Source organism: Bison bison, unplaced genomic scaffold (assembly GCF_000754665.1).
Source record: "Bison bison bison isolate TAMUID 2011002044 unplaced genomic scaffold, Bison_UMD1.0 scf7180017864384, whole genome shotgun sequence".
In the NCBI taxonomy this organism is placed as follows: Eukaryota; Metazoa; Chordata; class Mammalia; order Artiodactyla; family Bovidae; genus Bison; species Bison bison.
This window is the reverse complement of record NW_011494956.1, coordinates 17678434-17702613: the sequence shown is the minus strand read 5'-3', so window position 1 is coordinate 17702613 and position 24180 is coordinate 17678434. Positions and strand designations below refer to the sequence as shown.

Here is a 24180-nt window from a genome sequence, read left to right as displayed (position 1 = left end):
CGCGCTGGGATGGGGGTGTGGCGAGGGCGATCTGCCGGAAGAGGGAACCCTTTCGAGGAGGCGGATCCGCCCCCTCGTGGACAGGTAAAGCTAGTTGAGGCCCCGGGAGTCGGGTAGGTGTCGCGCGTCAACGAGGAGAATGAGGCTCGTCATCTGCTCCCTGCTGTGCGCGGGCGCCCTGGGTGAGTGCGCGCTGGAAGCTGGGTGAGGGCGGCCCCCTAGGGTGGGGACTGGATACCAGCAGAGGGTCAGCCACGGCGGGACGCTACACTGCCTGGGCTAGAGCGGCTTCGAAGTAGCCCAGAGTCTGGCTGGCTGCAAAGTGCCTTCCACCCCCGGAGGTGCATCAGTACACCTGACAGGCAGTCGCCCTTGAAGAAACCCTATAGCCTAGGACAGGAGTTCACAAACTATGACCAGCCGGCCAAATTCCTCCAGCCGCCTATATACTGCAGACTGAGCTAAGAATGGGTTTTACATCTTCACATGGGTGGAAGAAAACAAAAAGAAAAATGGTTTTGACACATGACAATTAAATGAAATTCAAACGTCAGCATCCATAAATAACACTTCACTGCAACAGGATCAGGCTCATTCAAATACTATCCACGGCTGCTTTCGGGCTTCCCAGGTGGCTCAGTGGTAAAGAATTCTCCTGCCAATGCAGGATATGCAGGCTTGATTTCCGGGTGGGGAAGATTCCCCTGGAGGAGGAAATGGCAACCCACTCCAGTATTCTTGTGGGGAAAATCCCATGGACAGAAGAACCTGGGTACAGTCCATAGAGTGGCAGAGTCAGACCTGACTCAGTGACTAAACAATGACAACAACAATAGCTGCTTTCAGGCTTTAAAGCAGAGTTGAGTAGTTGCCACAGAGACTGTATGGCTCACAAAGCTAGTCATTGCCTCGGTAGACAATTATGGAAAATGTTCGTGACCCCTTGCCTGAAGGCTGTTCATCCCATTTAGAGGGGAGGAAACAGGGTCAGAGGAGAGAACGGATTTTTTTCTCCCAGGACTCACAGACTGGGGCAATGAGGGGCTGAAGCACATGAGGTAATCTTGTCAAGTATCTAACCAGAAGGACGATTCCTGCTCTGCACATACAATGCCTCCCATCCCTAGTATACACTAGAGAGGTGGAGAAATATAGGGGACAAACACCCACCCTAGAATGAGATCCACCCGCCACTCAGTGCCATGTGACTCTGAGTCGTCTCTTGTCCTCTCTGAGCTAATTTACTCTTCAGTTCAGTAGAAATTACTTTTTCACAACAAACACAGTTGCTGTGCATGTGACATGAGGTCATGTGCCTAAGAGCAGCGCTTTAGGCACAGGTGAGTTATCACTGGAAAAAAATCCTGCTCTTAAATGAAAGGGGCTCTTGGTTGGGTAACTGCAAGGAAGGTCACAGCACAAAGTCGCTGAGCTCATGCAGGTGGAAGCCCTCCCAGGCTGAACGACTGGGTTCTGTCCAGCCCTGGTTCTGTCAAGGTCTCAGGTTGTCTTAAGTCATTTCTGGGGCAGCATATCTATCATGGGGGGAGGGGTAACCTGGGCTGGGCAGAAGAAGGCAGGAAATGCAAGGAGTGCTTTCTGGGTCTCCCTGGCCAAGTGCTGCCCTCTAGGGCCACAGAGGGAGCTCTGCAGGGGCTGAGGAGGGCTGACCGGTTTGCTGTTGCTGTGGTGCAACTGTGGCCACAGGGAATCTGTAGTGCAGCTCCTTGGTCTCTCCCCATTCTCCCTGAACAGTGCTTGTGTTGTTTGTTCTTCCTCCATCCTTCTCCTGGCAGTGTCAGGCACTGACTAAGAGTTCACTCTCCCAGTCAGCTCTGTGTTTACTAAACAGAGGCAAGAGCTGCCTCTCCTCTGTCCTCTGCCCACTCCACCCCAACATTTCCTCCCTCTTGGTGCTGGGCAAGGCTGGAATTGGAGACCAGCTTTCTTCAAAGCTCAGTGTTCTTTTCCAATAAAAATTCTTCAGGTGGCAGATGACAGGAATGCGACCAAACTAGCTTAAACTAAAATTGTCAGTGGAGAAGGGGTGGTGATTAGGAAACCTTGTAAGAGCCAAGAACCAGGGGCTCAGAACAGCCTGTCTCTCCACCTTGGCTGCTACCTTTCTCGATCTTTTGCTCTTCTGGGGAAGATATTTCTCCACACAGTGAGCATGGGCTACCAGATTGAAATATTTGAGGTGGGCTCTGAGTACCCATTCTTGAAATTGTCACATGATCTGATGGAGTGTTATTGATGGCTGGTCTAGTCACCAGGCTATTTGACTCCATTGACCCTTAGCTTGCTTACATACACTCTCTTTCTTTTTAAAATAACTTTTACTTACATTTAATATAATACCTTTATGTACACATACAGTTCGATAAATTTCAACAAATATGCCTACCCACATAACTACCACCACAATCAAAACACAGAACATTTCTGTCACTCTCAAACTGTCCACTATCCCTTCCTAGTCATTCCCATTTTTTCCCACTTTAGATAAGTTTTTCCTTTTCTAAGATTTCACATAAATGGAATTATACAGTACCTAGTCTTTTGTGTCTGGCTGATTTAATTCAGCATAATTGTTTAGAAATTCATCCACATTGTTCACTCCTTTTAACTGCTTAGTAGTATTTCACGATGTGTCTTTGCTACAGTTTGTTTTCCACTAGCTTCTTAGTGGGTGTTTAGATTGTCTTCAGATTGGGGGTATTACGACTAAAGCTGCTTTGACTATTGGTATCCAAGTCTTTGGGTGGACATATGTTTTTATTTCTTTTGGGTGAATATTTAAGAGTAGCATTACTGGGTCATAATAGTAAGTATATCTTTAACTTGTTAAGAAAATGTCAATTTTTTTTTGAGTAGTTGTACCACTTTACATTCCTACCAGCAATATGAGACTTTCAGTTGCTCTACATCCTGCTAACACTTGGTGTTGTCGGTATTTTCACAGTTAGCCTTTCTAATAGATATGTGTGGTAGCTCACAATGGTTTTAAATTGCATTTCTCTGAAGAGTAATAATATTGAAGATATTTTTGTATATCTTCTTTTATAAAGTATCTGTACAAATATTTCCCTATTTTTCAACTGGATTATTTGACTTCTTGAGTTAAAAAGCCCTTTATATTTTCTAGATGCAAATCCTTGGTCAGATAAAGTGTATTACTTACACTTTACTTACACATTACTCAGTCATTTCCAACTCTTTGTGACCCCATGGACTGTAGCCCACTACGCTCCTCTGTCGTGGAATTCTCCAGGCAAGAATACTGGAGTGGGTAGCCATTCGGGGGATCTTCCCAATCCAGGGATCGAACCTGTGTCTTCCACGTGTAGGTAGATTCTTTACTGTCTGAGCCACCAGGGATAGATGTATTACAATTATTTACCAAATTTGTGGCTTAGCTTTCCATTTTCTAAATGATTTCTTCTGAAGAGCAAATGTCTTACATTTTGATCAGGTTCACTTACCTAATTTTTATTTTCTGTTATTATGTTTTGTGTCGTCTCTAAAAATATAACTGGCTAGCCCCACAAGTTGAAGTATTTTCCTCTTTGTTTTATTTTAGAAGTTTTATAGCTTCAGGTTTTGTATTTTGGTTTATGATGCATTTTTAGTTAATTTTTGTGTGTGGTGTAAAGAAAGAGTTGTGATTCATGTTTCTCATATGGATATCTGGTTTTTCCAGGACTTGTTTTTGAAAAGAGTATCCTTTCGTCACTGAATTACCTTGACAGCTTTGTTGAAAATCTATTGCCTCTATAATAGTAGTAGTGTTATAGTATAGTAGTAGTTTTAGTTGCTCAGTTGAGTCTGACTCTTTTTGATCCCATGGACTGTAGTCCAACAGGCTCCTCTTTCCATGGGATGCTCCAGGCAAGAATACTGGAGTGGATTGCTATTCCCTTCTCCAGAATATCTTCCTGACCCAGGAAACAAACCTGGGTCTCCTGCATTGCAGGCAGATTCTTTACCTTTTGAGCTACAGGGAAGACCTACTGCCTCTATATGGGTCAATTTCTAGACTGTCCTGTTACATTAAGCTTTAGTGTCTCCTTATGACAAGATCATACTGCCTTGATTACTGTAGCTTTATAGTCAGTCTGGAAATCAGATAGTATAAATCCTCTGGCTCTATTGTGCTACTTCAGTGTCGGTTTGGCCATCTAGGTATTTTGCATATCCAAACACAGTTTTGAATCAGATTATCAATTTCTATAAAAAGCAAGATTAGGTTTGGATTTTTATTGGGATAGCATTTATACATTATTTTGAGGAGAGTTGACATCTTAATATTGAGTTTTCTAATCCATGAACATTCTATATCTATTTATTTAGGTCTTCTTTCATTTATCTTGGGAATAGTTTGTCGTTTTCGTGTACAGGTCTTATTCATAATTTGTTGAACTCGTCTCTAGATATGTCATTGTAAGTAGTATTTTTAAAGTTTCATTTTTGTAGTTTTTATCTTTTTAGCATTATAGAGATCCAGTTGATTTTAGTATATTGACCTCAAATCTGATGATCTTCCTAAACTCATTTATTCCAAGTTTTCTTTGTAGAGAAACATGTTATCTATGAACATAGACAATTTTGTATCTTCTTTTCCAATCTGTGTACCTTTTGTTTCTCTCTTGAGCTTTGTTAAAATGATTAAGACCTCTATTACACTGTTGGAAGTGATGAGAATGTCTATCTTTGACTTGTTTCTGACCTGAAAGGGAAAGCATTCAGTCTTTCACTATTATGTATGACAGTAAGTGTGATTTTTTTTTTGTATATGCTCTTTATCAGGTTGAGGACATTTCTTTCTATCCTTACTTTGGAATTTTGAATTGGCTAGTACCTTTTCTGTTCTTTTGAGATTATCATATGGATTTTTCTGTTTTATTCTGTCATATGGTGAACTATACTGATTAATTTTTGCACTTTAATTCAACTTTTCATTCCTGGGTAAGGGATAAATATGTGTGTGTGTTTGCGTGTATGTGTGTGTGTGTGTATTCATGTACTCAAAAAATTTTGGCTGGATTTGATTTATTAATGTTTTCTGATTTGTTAATGTTTTGTAAATGGTATTTGTGTCTGTGTTCATGGGGGATATTTGGCTATAGTTTACTTTGTGTTTAACGTCTTTGTTTGGACTTAGTATCAAGTTAATGTTGTCTTTAGAAAATGAATATTTTTTCTAAGGAATATTTTCTAGGTGTATTACTTTCTCCTTTACTTTACAAGATAGTTTGTGTAGCACTGGTGAGATTTCTGTTTTAAGTGTGTGATAGAATTCATCAGTATAACCACCTGGATCTGGAACTTCCTTTAACATTCATTGTAGTGCAAGTTTGCTGAACCCAAATCCTCTCAACATTTGTTTGCCTGGAAAAGTTTGTTTTTTCCTTCAATTCTTAAAGTTATTTTCATTGGTTGTAGATTTCTAAGTTAGTGAGTTATTTTTCTTTTAGCACTCTAGTGATACCATTCCATTGTCTTTAACTTGTATGGTTTCTGACAAAAAGTCTGAGATATTTATTGTCCTTGTTCCTCTGTACCTAATTTTGCCTCTTTTCTCTGGTTGCTTCAGAACTGTGAGTTTGTAGTTTTCATAATATTAGGAAATGTTCTGACTGAATATTTCTTCCCATATTTTTTCTTGCCCCTCCCCTCCATTTTTATCCTGGACTCCAGTTACACGTATTTGGATCACTTTATCCTATATGATAAATCACTGAGGCTCAGATCATTTGTTTTTCAATCTTTTTTCTCTCTGCTTCATTTTGGATAGTTTCTAATAATGTCGTCCAGATCATCTTTTTTCTTCTGTAGTATCTGTTAATCCCACCCAGTGGAATTTTCATTTCAGCTTTTCTATCTCTAGCAATTCTTTTTGGCTCTTTACATCTTACATTTGTATCTTCATTATGCTCATGTTTTTCTTTTCTGAGGAGGTCACTAGTTATGAAAAATATTTCACATTTCCATGATCCTCTCCAGTCAGAAGTTCTTTTACACGATGCCATAAGCCTTGACTGGTCATTTGACTCTCCCATCCTGTGAATGGCCCCACAGATAGCCTCAGTTTTAAACTGGCCTTCGAACCTGCCTGTCATTTTGTCAGCCTTGGCCAGGTTCATCTGGATGGTCTTTGGTACTGATGTTACAGTTGCTGGTGGAGCATTTCCATGGCAAGTACAGGTCCTCAGACTTGCTGGCATCATTCTGCGTGCTGAGGGTGCACGTGGTGACACCAGGACTAGTGTGAGAGCAGAAAGGAAGTGCCACATCCCCTGGCAGCACTGATGTTTGTGCTTTTAAAAAAAATCTCTGAGCATACTTTCAACATTTAAAATAGCTGTTCTAAAGTTATTTTCTGTTAATTTCCTCATCTCTTTCACTTCTGGGTCTGATTCTATTGGCTGATTTTCCTCCTGGTTATGGTTTACATTTTCCTGCACCTTCACGTGTGTATTAATTTTATTGGTTGCTAGACACGGTTAATTTTACCTTACTGATTACTGGATTTGTTTTTAATTTAAGGGGTGTCAACCTTTTTTCTGGCAGGCACTCGTAATGTCTTCAGATCAGCTTAATGTTAATGATTAGTTTTCAAGATGTTTAGGCTGTGTCTAGATTACCTTTCTTTCTAGATCTAGTTTAGCTTACTTCTGGAATTTTTCAAAAATGTACTATTTACTCAATAAGATTTTCTCCACTCTGAATGGTGTGAACTCAGATGATTCTTAACCCCATTTGAACTCTGTGAAATGCTTAGTTTAAGGTCCCCATTAATTTTTTTTTTCCCTAGCAGTTGTCCTTGCCTGGCCTCCACAATGATCAGATTGATAATTAGCCGGAATCTCCAGGGTGTGAAAATCCTGGATCTCTACTTCTCTCTCTTTCTCCTCTCTTTTTGCACTCCCTGCTCTTTGGTGCCCTATGCTGCACATTCTTATTTGCCTCTGCCTTGCCAAGCTACGATCTCTGGCTCCTCAGCTTAGAATGACCATCAGACTGTTTCCTCCTTTCTGCCCTGCCGTCTGGACATGTTGTCCAGGAAGAAAGCTAGAGTGATTTCAGGGCTTACCTTATTTGTTTCCCTTCTCTCAAGGATCATAATCATGAACTGCCTGTTTCCTAGTGTTTAAAAAAATTTTTTTTTTCATATGTGTTTTCCCAGGGTCTTGTTCGTTTGTTTGTTTGTTTCAGTTGTTTAAAGTGCCAGGGCAAGTCCCGTATCAGTTATCTGTCATAGGTGGAAACAGAAGTCTATCTGGTTTAATTTTTTTGTTTTGTGTTTTGTTTGTTTCGCTTAGTTCCCTGTTTTAGTACCATGTTTTTGTCAAGGTTTTAGCTTTTCCCTAACTACGCAAATATCATTCACCCTATTTTATATTCACACTGAATGAACCATGGCTATCATTGGGGAGAGGGAAGGAGTGAGGGGTAATATAGAAGTAGGAGAGGGAAGAAAAGATTATTATAGGATTGTATGAAGTCAACTGTGTGATACTTTGGAAAATTGTAAAGCACTGAATCTTTCATTCAGTAAAAAAAATAATTTAAAAACATCAGTAGTGCAAAAGCTGCAGCTTTAATTATTGGAACATAAGCAAAAGTGATGGAAAATACAGACCTTCCGAAGAAGCATTCACAGTAAGTATATACTTTTGAAAAAGAAAAAAACTGCCATTGTATACAGTAGCTCTTTGTGTAACTTAATCTACTTACAAAGCTATTTTCATTTATAGAGTTGTATTGTCTCCATGGTTACCAGTTATTTCCAAGAGCAGAACGTTTTAAGAATATGCATTGGCAAGCAGGGTAAGCATGCTTTGAAAGGCTCAAAATGCAACGTGAGTTATTACTCTGCACACGTCTATTCTGCGTAAGGGCACGTGGCCCAACAGCTCCACTCTCTCATGGCTCTCCTAGCCTGGGTGGCTGCTATCAAATGGGCCTGTTCAAACAAAGCTGAAGCACTCCATTTGTCACTTCCTGTCTTTGGTACGGATTTCTCTGAGTGAAATTTGATATCGCTTGCCCCATTTATTTTTATATTTCCTACTTATAGGCAGTTAAAGAGCAATACAGGTTTTGGAGTCAAACAGACCTGGGGGTTTCAAGGATTAGCTTCATTTCTAGTCTCTGATAGGTTTTTTTGTTTGCTTGCTTAAACTCATCTGCAAAACGGGAACATCAGTATTTAACTGGCAAGACAGTTGCAGGAGTTCAAGGAGGGTTGTGAGTGTGGCTGACTGCCTGACGCACAGGGCCTTCTCAAAAACTGGTAGCTGTGACTGCTGTTACTCTCATCTGGATTTCAACTAAGTTGACATTTTGCCCAAATACTGCAAATTTGTAAACAGCATTTTGCTTTCATAATACTGTCAACACTATTTACAACACTGAAGTGACTTAGCAGCAGCAGCAGCAGCAGTGGGCTAGTGAAATGAACCGACACTGATTTTAATGCCCCAGCAGTTGCTACCGTGGAAGGCTGAAGTATGCAACGTCAAGACAAAGACTCAGGTTCCAACTTCCCTTCCATAAGATTTTTTGAGGTGAAATTCACTAACACAAAATTAGTAATTTAAAAGTATGCAATTCAGGGACTTCCCTGGTGAGTCAGGGGCTAAGATTCTGCACTTTCAATGCAGGGGGCCCAGGTTCGATCCCTGGTCAGGGAACTAAGTCTGACATGCCACAACTGAGAGTTTGCGTGCAGCAACTAGAGATCCTGTGTGCCACAACCAAGACTTGGTGCAGCCAAATAAATAAGCAAATATTTAGTGATTAAATAAAAGTATAGATTGAGTAGTATTCAGTATTCACAAGGTTATACAGATGCCACCTTTAGCCGGTTCCAGCATGGTTCCATCACCCAAGAGACTACCCTGTAGTCATCCTCCTCTCCCCCAGCCCCTGGCCACCACCAGTTTGTGTCTTGATAGATTTACTTATTCGGGATATTTCACATAAACTGAATGATATAATGTGTAGCCACTTGTGTCTGACTTCTTTCATTTAATATATTATTTTTGAGTTTTATCAATGCTGTAGCATTGCTTTGTTCTTTTTATGGTAGATTACATTCCATTGTATGGATATACTATATATTGCTTATTCCTTGCTATACATTTGGGTTGTTCCCACCTTTTTTGACCATTGCAAAAAGTACTGCTATGAATATTTGTGTATATGTATTTGAGTCAATTCAGTTCAGTCTCTCAGTCGTGTCTGACTGTTTGAGAGCCCGTGGCCTGCAGCACTCCAGGCTTCCCTGTCTATAACCAACTCCTGGAACTTGCTCAAGCTCATGTCCATCAAGTTGGTGATGCCATCCAACCATCTCATCCTCTGTCCTCCCCTTCTCTTCTTGCCTTCAATCTTTCCCAGCATCAGGGTCTTTTCAAATGAGTCAGTTCTTCATATCAGGTGGCCAAAGGATTGGAGTTTCAGTTTCAGCATCAATCCTTCCAGTGAATATTCAGGACTGATTTCCTTTAGGATGGACTGGTTGGATCTTCTTGCAGTCCAAGGGAATCTCAAGAGTCTTCTCCAACACCACAGTTCAAAAGCATCAATTCTTCGGTGCTCAGTTTTCTTTATAGTCCAACTCTCACATCCATACATGATTACTGGAAAAACCAAACCTTTGGCTAGATGGGCCTTTGTTGGCAAAGTAATGTCTGTGCTTTCTAATATGCTGTCCAGGTTTGTCATAGCTTTTCTTCCAAGAAGCAAGCATCTTTTAACTTCATGGCTGCAAGTCACCATTTGCAATGATTTTGGAGCCCAAGAAAATAAAGTCTCTCACTGTTTCCATTGTTTCCCCATCTATTTGCCATGAAATGATGGGACCATTTCATGGCAAAAGAACAAAACATGGCAAAAGAACAAAAACATGATCTTTGTTTTCTGAATGTTGAGTTTTAAGCCAACTTTTTCACTCTCCTCTTTCACTTTTATCAAGAGACTCTTCAGTTCCTCTTCAATCTGCAAATCTGAGGTTATTGTTAATTCTCCTGGCAATCTTGATTCCAGCTTGTGTTTCATCCAGCCCAACATTTCTCATGATGTGCTCTGCATAGAAGTTAAATAAGCAGGGTGACAATATACAGCCTTGATGTACTCCTTTCCCAATTTGGAACCAGTCTGTTGTTCCATGTCCAGTTCTAACTGTTGCTTCTTGACCTGCATACAGATTTCTCAGGAGTATTCAATCCTGTTTTCAATCCTTTTGGGTATATACTGATACCCAAAAGTATGAGTGGGTCATATAGTAATTCTATATTTAACTTTTTGAGGGTGCTTTTGGCTTTTTTATTTCCAAAGGGAAAGGTACAGTCAGAAAATGGGAGCTACCAGACAGCCAGTCCAATTTGTATCTATTCCTCTCAGCTAATCCTTGACCTTGTCTTTAACCTCTCCGTCCAGCAGAATTGTGAGTACTATGGCTCCCTTACACATCTGGCCTCCCTTCCCTAGGGCTGTGTCTGGCTGTCCCTGAGAGAACTGTGAGATGGTGCACTGTCTCGAGTCTTGAGGCGAGTAAGTGCTACAGTTTCCACGACAATATGAAAAAAGTCCTTTCAGTGGATGGTCCTCATGTCACCTGTGTGAAGAGAACCTCTTACCTTGATTGCATCAGGGCCATTGCGGTAAGTCACTACTGTCACAGAAGAGTGGGAGAAAATCCATACTTTCTTGTTCTTTTTCTGTGCTTGCTATAGTTTATTGCTCTAGAACAATTTTCTCCCCAAAGGAACTAGACTTGAAAGTACAGGGACTGTGTGTAGATGAAAATATAGGTGCTCAACATTTATTAATAGTGAAAACAGCAATAATGATAATATTTAAACAACTGATAGATAAGGATTCAGTGAAAATGCCTATAGTAAAGCAAAGCCAGATTTGTACTGGAAGAGAAATATATAAATACTCAGAAATAAACAAGGAGTTTTAGTGTCACTGTTATTACTTAATATTGTTTTTGGAATTTCCTAGTAATGCAATGATATAAAATGATAGAAACAAACAAACTGTCAATATGTTCAGATGCTTACATGCCTATAAAGTATAATGAAATCAATAGAAATATTACTATAATTATTAATGAGAAAAGTACTTTGGTAAAAGATAAATGTATCACAATTTAATGTCATTTTAACTGTCAGTGGTCACTAGTTGGGGAAAAAGAACCCCAAATTATGATCTTATTTACATGTAAGATGATACACAGAAAAATGTTTCAGGGAAAAAAGTTATATGAGAGATCTGCAAGAATACAATAAATATAATACAAGAGCCTGAGACAAATGAACAATATTATTAATAAATTAAAACATATGCCATATTCCCAGATAGAAAGACTAAACTTCATATATTTGCATATTCTCCCAAAGTTGATTCATCAATTTAATATAATTTTATAAAAATAATATTAAAAAAATTTTAAGTCAATAAAATAACTTTGTAATTCTTAAGTGTGGATGAGAATATAAAATAGCATTGTGAAAAATAAAATGAGCCGGGGAGTAGCTGAGGCCTGTCTGAAACTATAACATATTTAATAACAGTGTTGCAAAGAATAAGGTCCTTGGACAGACATAGAAGACCTGGAAGAGAACAAGATTTAGACATATTTCCACCTTTCTAAAAATAGCTAATTATCCACATGATATGATGTAGATGCAAACTATGAGTGTCCACCACTACGGCATTGGGTTCCAGACTTAATGGTTAGATCCACATAGATTTAGATACTGTGTGACAAGGCAAACTTTCCAAAGAAAAGACTAAGAAAGGAATCTTTAGCTGGACAATTGGATAGCCATTTAGAAATAAAATCAACTGAGATTTTTAATACATTTACCAAAATAAACTCCTAGCTTGATTCAATTTGACTAATGTAGCTAGATATGACAAGATAAATCACAAAAGTAGACAAATTTGGAAATGTAAAAATGTTTAATCTCTGACAAAAAAAAAAATTAAAGTCCTAAGCCTAGAGAAAAGTATATTTACATCAGCTATAACAAAGCAATGTGATCTAAAAGCTATATAAAGATGTCATTTAAATTTATAAGAAATGCTTAAGAATAACAAGCTATAAACAAGCTGCTCACAGAAATTACAACTAATAGATGATATAAATGAGGAAGGAAAAGTCTCCATCCTTTATAATAATCAAAGAAATGCAAATAAAAGCATCCTTAAAGTAACAGTTTATATTTTTTAATGTAGTAATATTTCTTAAAAGATAGCATTTCTTGCTGATAGTCTTGCATGAAATTGGCATGCATTATTATTGGAGAAGGCAATGGCACCCCACTCCAGTACTCTTGCCTGGAAAATCCCATGGACGGAGGAGCCTGGTGGGCTGCAGTCCATGGGGTCGCTAGGAGTTGGACATGACTGAGCAACTTCACTTTCACTTTTCACTTTCATGCATTGGAGAAGGAAATGGCAACCCACTTCAGTGTTCTTGCCTGGAGAATCTCAGGGACGGGGGAGCCTGGTGGGCTGCCTTTTATGGGGTCACACAGAGTCGGACACGACTGAAGTGACTTAGCAGCAGCAGCTATTGGCATTATAAATTATAAATTTATACATCATTTCTGGCAAAAATTTGGAAAGATCCTGTAAGGGTCATAAAGATACACACAAGCTTTTATTTATTTTCTGTAATGCTCATTATAAATTATAAATTTGTAAGCTGTGCTATGCTTAGTCGCTCAATAGTGTCTGACTCTTTGTGACCCCATGGACTGTAGCCCACCAGGCTCCTCTCCACAGAGATTCTCCAGGCAAGAATACTGGAGTGGGTTGCCATGCCCTCCAGTTGAAGAAAAAAGATTTCCATAAGAGCTAGGGAATTGATCTAACCTGATTTTTGAGAAGAGGCTGTGAGGTTACTGCTTTTCTCAGGAAGGAAGGAATCCTTGACAGATTCTTGAAGAGGCAATCCAGACTTAAGAGTGTAAAACATGACTCTTATGGATGGAAATGCCAGATGGAAATGGAGAAGAGGGTGACAGAGGATGAGATGGCTGGACAGCATCACCTACTCAGTGGACATGAACTTGGGCAAACTCTTGGAGACACTGAGGTACAGGGAGGCCTGGAGTGCTGCAGTCCATGGAATCACAGAGTCGGACACGACTTAGTGACTGAGGAACAGCAACATGGATGGAAATATTCTGATTCATTCACTCACGTTTCCGACAACATCTGTTGTACTTCTACTGGTAATAGGTTCTGGGCTTTGTTAAGATAAAACAACAGAACACTAACATCTCCAACTTGGTGGAGCTTGCATTCCAAGGGGGAGGACAAACAATAAATGAAGAAGATTTGCCAGATGGTTGCTAAGGGCTCAGGAGAAAAACAGTGTTTTCAGCATTTGTGAGGTGGTAGTTTTAAAAGCATGGTTGGGGAAAGGTTTTTGAGCCAACATGAGGGAGATGGAGGAGATCAGAGCCGTTCAAATATCCCAGGGGTTACAAGTGACCCTGGCAGAGAGTTAAGTGAGTCTTCCTTGGAGCTGAGGGGCTTCATTCATGTCTGGCCTTTCTTCTTTCAGGCACACGAAGCAGATGCTGTGATGGTGGATGGCGGTTTGGTCTATGAGGCAGGTCTGAAGCCCTACAACCTGAAGCCTGTCGTGGCAGAGTTCTATGGGTCAAAAGATGGTGCGTCCCTCATGGAGACCCAGGTCTCTGTCCTGACACAGCTGCTGTTGGGGGAGGCAAGGACTCTGTCGGTATTACACTTGCAGGGAACAAGTTGCTGGGGTTCTTTGTACTGTGGAAGGCTGTCCCCAGCGCTGACCTGTGGGGGCTAGAAGCTTGGCTCTTTCTGGGAAACTGTGGACTTTAAGCCTCCTGATGGGAATGCTGCTGGGTGCTGCTGAGTGAGAGGGGATGTGCTGTCTGGAGTCCACGCCCACTCAGTGGGATTGCATCAACGGGACGCCTCTCTGGAGACGCATATCCCAGGACAGGCTCTCCTTTTGCCAAGTCCCCTGCAGGTGCTAGAGAATGTGGGCAGTGAATGTTGTGAGAAGGGACTTTAAGGAGCTGAAGAATGAGGTGCCGGTCCTACTTGTCCATAAACGTTGCCAGTGTGTGCAGGAGCACAGCCTGCCTCAACCTGAGTCCAACTTGAAGGCCCCAGTAAAATCTTCAGATGCCCTGTGTACCTTCCTCCCACACCTTCACCTTCGTGTCTGTGCTGCAGACAGAGGAGCAGAGAAGGGGAGAAGCAGTAACATCACGGTGACTGGGAGCTGTAGGTCCTCCAGCCTATTGCCTTGAAAAGGGACAGTTTGCTTTCTTCTGTCAATCAGGGGCCTTTCCCTTTCCTTTTCTACCTGTTAACCAGAAGGTGCTGCAGGTCCTAGAATCCCCCAGGCTCCACTGCACACACTCTGGAAGATTAGTAGCAATGATGCGACATCTTGCCTCGGCCCTTCTTTCTCTGCTGCTTTGCAGATCCACAGACTCACCATTATGTCGTAGCTGTGGTGAAGAAGGGCAGCAACTTCCAGCTGAATCAGCTCCAGGGCAAGAAGTCCTGCCACACAGGCCTGGGGTGGTCTGCTGGGTGGAACATCCCCATGAGGATGCTTCTTCCCTCTGACTGGTCCCAAGAAGGTAAGCTGGCCAGGGTGGGGTGCCCTCTGGCAGGGTTCCTACTGCTGGGACCCACACGGATTGTATTGGGGCCTTACAATCACTGCCAGGTATACGGGTTTCGTGAAATCCAAGATGGGGTGAGGACAACCTGCTTTAAACATGTACTGCCTGGGCTTGCCACACCAGTGACCCTTGTGACTGGCAGCTGGGACTTCCCTTCCTTCAGCCAAAGAGACCCTGTCTCTGAGCTCCTGGCAGCTCCACATCCATGGTATCCCAGCAGTGGGGTTTGACAAGGGCCATGGTGGAGGCTCAGGAGAAAGAGGAGCTCCCTTCCAGCTGCCCAGGAAGACTCTCTAAGGGTGACCACCACACCACCAGCAGTCGGGCCGCAGTGCCTTGGGTGAGGGCTGGGGGTGAAGGCGAGAGGAGATGAGTGGACCAGAGCTCAGTTATGATGAGCCAGGGTGAACCGAGGGTGCCTTTTCGCGCCCGAAAGATAACCAGATTTTCTGCACTTTGCAAAAGTGTTTCTTTTTGAGCCCTGCCAGCTCTGCAACATTCATGTTTCACTTGTGTTTTGAGCTGCAGAGGTCAGATGGGGTGCTGCCACCTGGGCCACAGCTCTGGCTGTGTTTTCTTGGGGTTCCATCTTGCCTTGAGTTGTTGCACGTCTGTCTGGGTGGTTATGTTGGCACACCCACTCACATGAAGCAAGTGAATGCAGCCCCCTCCCATGAATTCTTGGAAGAGGGATTCCCGTGAGCCACCATGGGCCATGATCAGAAAAGGAGAAGAGTGGGTGGGACTATTTCCTGAGATAAGGAAGGACTGTTGGGGTTCCTGAGTGTTCAGATTTCTGTGCTCCCCACCACCATTCCCGAGCCTCCATGTTGGTGACTGAGCCAGGTGAGGAGAACTGGAGCCGCCTGGTTCGGTGCAGCTCAGCAGCTTTTGAGCCCCGCAGTGGATACACTGGGAAGTTCTGGAGACCCAGGCCCACGCATGAGCCATCCACGCCTTTGGACCAGGCACTGTTGGCCACCTCTACATGCCCACTTCCTCATGACAGTCCGAAGCAATGCATTCAAACCTCTGGGCTCTCACATAGGGCCACTCACACACTCACACTCACACACACACACACACAACCCAGAGGCCCCACCAGCTCATGCCCTGAAGTCCATGTGTCTGTGTTGAGCAGCAGCAGCCAAGTTCTTCGCGGGCAGCTGCATCCCCTGTGCGGATCAGTCGAACTTCCCCAAACTGTGCCAACTGTGTGCTGGAAAAGGGATGGACAAGTGTGCCTGCTCCCACCACGAACCGTACTTCGGCTACTCGGGGGCTTTCAAGTGAGTGGGCCCCCTTCTCCTCCTCTCTCTGATGTTGGGGAAACTGAAGAACAGGGGATAGATGGGGCCTGCCCCGGATAACCTCAAGTGTCCTGGTGAAACCTTGGGTTTTGACTGTCTCCCACGGCACATCCTCGTTCCTGCCTGTCCTACAAAGGAGTCTTCTGTGTGTGTGTGGCGGGGGGGGGGCTCTCATCTACCCAGAGCCTGGAGTCTGGACCAGGGAGGCCTCTGGGATCCATAGACACAGGCTTGAGCACGCAGCCAGGCCAAAGATCAGGTCCTCTCCTGAACCCTTCTCTGGCTTCTCTGCCTGAGCATCTCCATGCCAGATATGCGTGCTACGTCTTCTCACCTCCTCCTCAGCCCTGTGCCCGAAGGCACCTTTCTATACAACATGCCTGCAAGGGACATAACGAACATTCGAAACCAGAGCAAAACTGACCAGGTATCCAGGCTGTCTGGAGTTTTTATACTCTATGTGCTGTGCTGTGCTAAGATACTTCAGTCGTGTCCGACTCTTTGCAACCCTGTGGACCATAGCCTACCAGGCTCCTCTGTCCATGGGATTCGCCATGTGAGAATACAGGAGTAGGTCGTCTTTGTAAAAGGCTTTTGACCTTAAAAAAAAGTACAAAAACTCTGTTGCTTCAGGCTGCCTACAAAGAGGAAGCTGAGGGTCCTTCTTTTGGACCATCCCTCCCCAGAGTTGCCTGGGACGGGGCTTATGGGGCTTCTGCCTATTTCAGACCCGGGCTTGGCTCTGAGGGTTCAAAGACTCCTCAGACAGGGCCGTTGCCTCTGCGAGGACAGACTGAAGCCTGGGAAACTGCAGGTGAAGCCCTGTGAGCCAGTTGCTGGGGCAGAGCCTGAGGAGGGGGCTCCTGGCGGGGTGGGGGGTGAGCCTATGTTGTAGACAGTGGTCTGAACACAGCTGTCCTATTGCTCAGGTGTCTGCAGGATGGTGTGGGGGACGTGAGCTTCGTGAGGCATCTGACGTTATTTGGTAAGTCAGATGGAGGAAGAATCTTGTGGCCACACCCTGGCCAGAGGAACTCCTTCTTTCCTAAGTTTCCTTATATCTAGAGATGGGTTGTGCCAAGATCTTTAATGAAATAGAGTTTCTGTATAATGACACTTCCATTATTGGTGCTTTGTTTAGTGTTCAGTTTGTTCAGTTTATAAATTGATTGAACAAATTTTCTGAACATTTAAACGTTACTTACCAACTAATAAAGCAAGTTTTAATCATTAGATTCTCTTAGTCACTGAAATGCCAAATTCAGATCTAATCATGATCTCCTGAATGCTTCCTTATAAACGGTTCCTAAATGTTTTCTTTAATCACCTTAAAGAAATAAATTCTTATAATGATTGCAGAACTTGTTAGCACATCTATAATTAAATCTGTTGCAAAGCATTACTACTGTGGACAAAAATGTATTTCTTTATTTATACGTTAAAAAAAAACCTTTCAAAAGTTTTGGGTAATCAGAAACAAATAGTGTTTCATATGAGTTCAGTTTTCAGATTCTAGGTTTTATAACCAATTAAATTTCTATCAGGCACAGAACACATTTATAACACTTAAGAAGTTTAAACAAGAGATATATATTTTATACTCAGTTCAATTTTAAAATCATTGTCTGCTACCTGAAGCAGAATTTTGAGCCTTCACTTTTTCTGGGGGCCTTGGTTCCTTGCAGGCTGGTCTCTTTCCCTAACATAAAACAGAAGTGTGTTGGCTCTGTTCCCTCATCTCAGCCGTTCATAATCCACTGTTCTCTCATTATAACACACTGACCTGGTTTGTTAGCCTTTTGGCAATTGATGTGTGTCTTATTATCAGTAATTTTCATTAGAAGGGGAATCTATGGGTCTCTTCTCCCAAAATCAAGTTACTCTCAATAGTTGTCATTGTTATTTTCTGTGATTGCTCACGTTGTCCCAGTTAGGCCAATGGACAGAATATTCTAACACTCACTCTAGAGAACTGAAAACATCCTCACTTTCTGAAAACCACCAATTGTCTGAGACCATCTAGGTTTCCCTTTGCTGAAAGTCATATGTCCACTATCACACACAGTCACGTATTACCTTTTAAGTGGGAGTTTCTGAAAGACTATGTACTGGGCTTAGGGGTGAAAATGAGTGGTGGCGAGCTGCTCCCACCACTGGGCTCTAGAAAGACTGAGGTGGAAACGTTCTTTCTTTCTGAAGCTATTAGATCATATTGTTCTTTTAATTTTAACATTGCAAAAATTGTTTAAATTTATATTAAATATAAAGCTTTAAAATGTATTTTCTCTGCAACATGTCTGGTTAAAATGGAACTGTTCACAGGAACTCGAATTGTACTACTCATTCTCTTTCAGTATAAGATTTTATCAGCGTAGGATATGAGTTTGCTAGGGCTGCCATTACAGAGTACAGTCATCTCTCAGTTTATCAGCATTTGCAGGTCCTCAAGTTCCTTACCTAAAACTGTGCAGTATTTGCATATAACCTGTGTACATCCTTTATATGCTTTTAATCATCTCTAGATTACTTATAATACTTAATCAATGTAAATGCTATGCAAATAGTTGCCTCCGTGGCAAATTCAAGTTTTGCTTTTTGGAATTTCCTGGAATTAAAAAAAAATCTTTGCAGATGTGGAACCTAGAGATATAGTGGGTGGCTATAATACACTGAGTGGCTTAAGCAACAGAAATTCATTCTCTGAGTTCTAGAGGCTAGAATTCTAAGATTGGGATGTTGGCAGGGCTGTTCTTCCTGAGAGCTGTGACGGAGGACCTGTTCTATGCTCCCCCCAACCCCGTGGATTCTGATGTTTGCTGGCAATCTTTGGGGTCCTTGGCCTGCTGTTCCATCACCCCAATCTCTGTCTTTCCCTCCACATGGCGTTCTCCCAGTGTGTGTGTGTCTGTTTGTGTCCAAATTTCCCCTTTTAGGAAGGATACCAGTCATATGGGATCAGGAGCCATCCTACTCCACTTTGACCTCATCTCTTTGTTTGTTTCCAAAAAATCTTTGTTTACAAAAACAGACAATAAGCTAGATTTTGCACAAGGCTCTAGTTTTCTAACCACTGCTCTATCCTGTGTAATGTATTTGTCTATCTATGCATCAGTGCTAAATGGCTTGAATTACAGTTTTTAAGTAACGTTTCACATCTTCTAAGCCGAGCTCTGCTTCAACTCATTTTGCTTTTTCTCCAAAATGTCTTATTATTCTTGGTACATTGCAGTTCCATATAGATTTTTTTTCTGTTTTTTTTTAGTTAACTAAAGTCCACACTTGATTCAGATTTCCTAACTTTTTACTTAACGTGTTTTTTCTGTGCTAGTATTCTGTCTAAGATACCAGTTACAGCCTCATCTTAACTCATTACTCCTGAGCTGTCTCTGTTTCCAAATAAAGTCATGTTCTGAGGTGCTGGGGATTAGGACCTCAACATACGAATTTTAAGGGGACACAGTTCAACCCAGAATACTTTCTAATACCTAGACTAGGGGAACCAAAGAGTCTGTTTTCCTCACACGGCTTTTTGGTCCTTCTCTGTACCTATATACCTATATAGTTTCCTGACTGAGCCTGTAGGCCTCCATCCATCTCTCAACCCACTGCCACCTTTCCCCAGCAGACTCTGTCCCCAGGGGAGTATTGCCACTTTATTTAGGGACCTGAACTGTCTCTGCAGCATGGCGCTGTGTCAGTCCCAGGCTAGGTCAGACTTTGAGTTCCCTTAATCCTTTGAGCCTCAGTCTCCTTATCTCTGGAATGGGATAATCACATTACCAGCCTCCCCCAGTTATGAGGATTAAGAAACTGAGCTTCAACTCAGTCTTTGGTGTGTTATGAGCTCTCAGAAAGCATTTGCTGTCACCATTCTTGTTAGCAGAGCTCTGGGCAGAGCATGCGTCCCAGCCCTGGTCTCTCTTCAGTGAGAATCTGTCATTTCATCTCCGGAGGGCTCAGCATCCTCACCTGTCCAAATGTATTTGGAAAAGATTCTCTTTTAGTCCTCTCCAGGCTGTTAAAAAATGATGAAAGAAGACAGTTCAGGTAATATAAACGTTAGCACTTCTTTAAGTGGGCCATTCAGAGAACTGGAAAACTGCAGAAGGCAGGAAGCTTTGATGGGATAAAGAATAAAGAACAATGAAGAGAAAAATAGATAATATCTGATGGGCCAGGGTCACTTTGACCAGGTTGAGAAGAAAGAAGGAAGGAGGTATAGAGCCCAGAGTTAGCTTGGCATTGGGTGCCTGGCTGACTGGATAGACTGCATTTCTATTAAGCAGAACATTTACAGGCACAGGGAGTTATCTAACTTTCCATGGTGATGCGGCATCACAGACAGAGATCACAGACATGGCAGCAGATCGGAGTGGCTCCATCTTGGGCTTGGAAAGCTATTTCAACAAATCCCTAAACAAACAATTTGGGAGGGCTGGGCACCACGGCTCATTGTCTGCTGGCTGTCAGCTCATGTAGGCTTCCCTCCTCTAGAGAACCTGGCTAACCAGGCCGACAGGGACCAGTACGAACTGCTCTGCAGGGAAAACACCCGGAGGCCTGTGCACGAGTACAAGGGGTGCCACCTGGCCCGGGTCCCTTCCCATGCTGTCGTGGCCCGAAGTGTGGATGGCAAGGAAGACTTGATCTGGGAGCTTCTCAATCAGGCTCAGGTATCCCCGGCCCCTGTCTTCCCCTCCTGCATAAGGGTCCCTGCTCGGATTTGGGGTGCTTTCCCTCACTCTCTTCCAGCCACTGTGGAAATCCTGGTGTTGGGCACAGTGGGAACCACACCACATGTCCTTCGCTTCATTGACCAGCACTTGGTCTGGATATGTGATGGGCAGCAGTGACCATAAAACTCCCTCCCTTGGCATCACCAACACCATGGGCCAAGGACTCTGCAGAAGGCCACTGTTGCCCCATTTTATTCTTCTAGGTTGTATAGGGATCCTCAAGCTGCAGTGCAGAGGCCCCTCCTCCAGGAGCTGCTCCCCTCTCTTATCCCACTGGCCTGGACCCCTCAGCAGCAGGTTCTGACTCTGAGCATTTTGTGTCTTGTGCTAGAGGCCCTCCCTCCCAGCGCACCCACATCTCTCACCTGTCCCATCTCCGTTAGTGCCCTGTGCTCAGCACTAGGCATTCAGAGATGAACTGGACACAGACCTGCCATGGGATCACTCACAGATGACTGTGGAAGGTACAGTGAGCACACTGTACACACGGATCACCACCATGGGGCACAGCCTTGCACGCATGAACTGTGTACTCTGAAGAGAGTGATTTGCAGGGTATATCTGGAAAGGTTTCTGGGCCCCAAGAGTAAGCTGTGGACACTCCAAGGAGATGTGGGGTTTGCCAGAGAAGGCAATATGAAGAGCCATTGCAAAGGCAAAAAGCAGACATTGCAAAGAGCATGTGGGAGCTGCTACTGTCAGCTACCATCAGGAACAGCTTTGGGCCAGTCAGTGGGGTCACAAGCAAAGGGCTCTTGGTTTTCTGGGAGGGCCAGAAAGAGGACTGCTTGAAGTCCTTCACGGCAGGCCTGGGGCGTCAGGTGCACCTAAGGCTCATGACCCCCAGGCTAGATGGTCCTGGATCACCACCCGCTCCAGGATGAAGTCCACAGGATGAAGTCCAGCAACAAAGTCACCATCACTGGCTGCCCCACCCATGGAAACACAGCATAGGAGATGGAAGCTTCCTGACCCATGGTGACCATTACCCTTTGTACAGACCTGGGAGGCAGCCCCTGGCAGTTTCCCTGAAGCCACACAAGGCAGGCAAATTAGGATTTGAGTGAAGTGTTTGCTGAAGAAGATTGGAGAATCCTGTGAGCCACAGGGACTTTGGAGGGCCTTGCCATGGTCTTCACTCTCAGGCATTCATATTTCTCTCCCTTTCTATTCGCCTGATTTTGGGATTTGTTTTTACTTTGTTTCTCTCTGCCAGCCTCCTTCCTTTACTATTTCTTTTATCCTTTGAACAGGAACACTTTGGAAAAGACAAGTCAGCAGAATTCCAGTTCTTCTACTCTCCTCATGGGAAAGACCTGCTATTTACAGATTCTGCCATTGGGTTTTTAAGAGTCCCACCTAAGATGGATGCCAAGCTGTACTTGGGATATGAATATTTTTCGGTCATTCAGCATCTGGGGAGAGGTGTGTAGCTCCTGGGAAGACCTGGAGAGCTTGGGCATAGGGCAGGGCGGGGCCGTGGAGGCTTTCCTGGGACCTGCAAGCCCCACCTCACCCAACCCACACTGGCCTGCAGGGTCCAAGGGAGGGCCAACTGTGCTGGATTCTTGTGGGGATGTTCTGCTGAACTTGGGAAAAGGCCTGAACCTCGGGTTCACAAAAGGGTTTGAAAGACCTTCAGATTACAGGCTACTTAAGTATTAACGGGGGCCTCCCTCATAGCTCAGTTGGTAAAGAATCTGCCTGCAAGGCAGGAGACCCCAGTTTGATTCCTGGATTGGGAAGATCTGCTGGAGAAGGGATAGGCTACCCACTCCAGTATTGTTGGGCTTCCCTTGTGGCTCAGCTGGTAAAGAATCTGCCTGCGATGTGGGAGACCTGGGTTTGATCCCTGGGTTGGGAAGATCCGTTGGAGAAGGGAAAGCTACCCACTCCAGTATTCTGGGCTGGAGAATTCCATGGACTGTACAGTCCATGGGGTCTCCAAGAGTCAGACACGATTGAGTGACTTTCATATTTAAGTAACGACAGTCCTGTCTCCTTGTGTTAGCCAGACTTGCCCCACCCCACAGGGGGTCTATTTGATAAGGAATAGAGCCCATCCTAAACTGAAGTGGGAACACAGCCTCTGCCACCACCAGGATCGGAGCTAGAATTTCAGAGGGTTTTGGACTTCCCAGGTGGCACTAGTGGTAAAGAATCTGCCTGCCAGTGCAGGAGACATGAGAGACTTGTGTTCGATCCCTGGGTCAGGAAGATCCCCTGGAGGAGGGCATGGCGACCCACTCCAGTATTCTTGCCTGAAGAATCCCATGGACAGAGGATTCTGGCAGGCTATAGTCCATAGGGTCACAGAGAGTTGGACACGACTGAAGCGACTAAGCACACACTGATCCAGCAAGCCCTGATCCAGCACTTGCTTTCCTTTGGCTCTCCATGCTTCCTTCCTTTCTTTCTTTCTTTTTATTTTTATTTTTTCCAGTACTTATGGCACATCTGCCAAAGCCCTTGTGATTGATGTGGACATACTTGGTGGCAGAAGCAGGTGTGGGGGGATGGGGGGTGGAACAAGCAGACCCGCCCAGAACAAATGACACTGGCTTCCAACTGGAGGATGCTCTCTGGATGGGAGATCTCTGTCCTGTGAGGAAAAAAAACCCAGAAGGCCCTGAGTTGGGCTGGTGCTGGCAGAGGCTTCCCCTGGGGAGGTGATGTCTGAGTAGGGAGGTCAGGAGGGGCTTGCTCTGCCTTCACTGCTTTGTCTGGGAGCCAAGTTGGCCATTTCTCCTGGAGGTGATATGCGGGAATAGGTGGTGACATGGGCATGAGACACGTCAATGCTGCCGCTGCCAGGAAGAGCCCGGTTGGGCAGCCACTCTGAATCCTTCTCCCATCTGGGGGCTTCTTTTGGATCCCTGGCTCTTCTCTAGCGATCCCAGAGGCAGAAGATCCCCAGAGGGTGATGTGGTGCACAGTGGGCCATGATGAGCATGTCAAGTGTAACCGGTGGAGTGCGCTGAGCGGCGGCATCTTGGCGTGCACCGTGGAGGAGAGCACCGAGGACTGCATTGCTGCCATTGCGGTAAGGAGGCCCCGCCTCTGCAGTTGCCTTGGCCACTCGGACGCAGCGCTGCTGTGCGTTTGGTGCTGGAGGCCCCTTCCCCGTGTCTTCCCATCAGCTGTGAGGCTGAGACACGCCTGTTACATGCTGCCTCCCCCAGCCCCACTCTCTGAAGCCCCACCCCACTGGCCCTACCTCCCCCTTCAGCTCTGCCAGGGCAGAAACAGAGCAGCCCAGGACCCATATCTTCAGCTCAACTCTGGAGCCCAGGGAGCTCTGAGGGGTCCTGCCTAGGATGTGGGGTGATATCCTGTGGTCAGAGCCCCTGTGGATTGTGAAAGCAAACTTTTTTTTTTCCCGTGATAAAATTATTACATGCTGGAAGAGAAATGAAAAAT

The 24180-nt window shown here is 44.1% G+C and overlaps 1 protein-coding gene across 1 annotated transcript in view; it reads left to right on the top strand.

Moving 5' to 3' along the window:
• The first annotated feature begins 65 nt into the window (after positions 1 to 65).
• Positions 66 to 24180, top strand: part of LOC105001834 (inhibitor of carbonic anhydrase-like) — a 44225-nt gene continuing 20110 nt past the window's right edge. Inside the window, 9 exon segments of the mRNA XM_010858285.1 lie at positions 66 to 182; positions 10501 to 10673; positions 13598 to 13706; positions 14508 to 14669; positions 15856 to 16003; positions 16954 to 17009; positions 20519 to 20697; positions 22014 to 22185; positions 23652 to 23803. Coding sequence (XP_010856587.1) covers positions 140 to 182; positions 10501 to 10673; positions 13598 to 13706; positions 14508 to 14669; positions 15856 to 16003; positions 16954 to 17009; positions 20519 to 20697; positions 22014 to 22185; positions 23652 to 23803 — 1194 coding nt within the window. The 5' untranslated portion in view covers positions 66 to 139.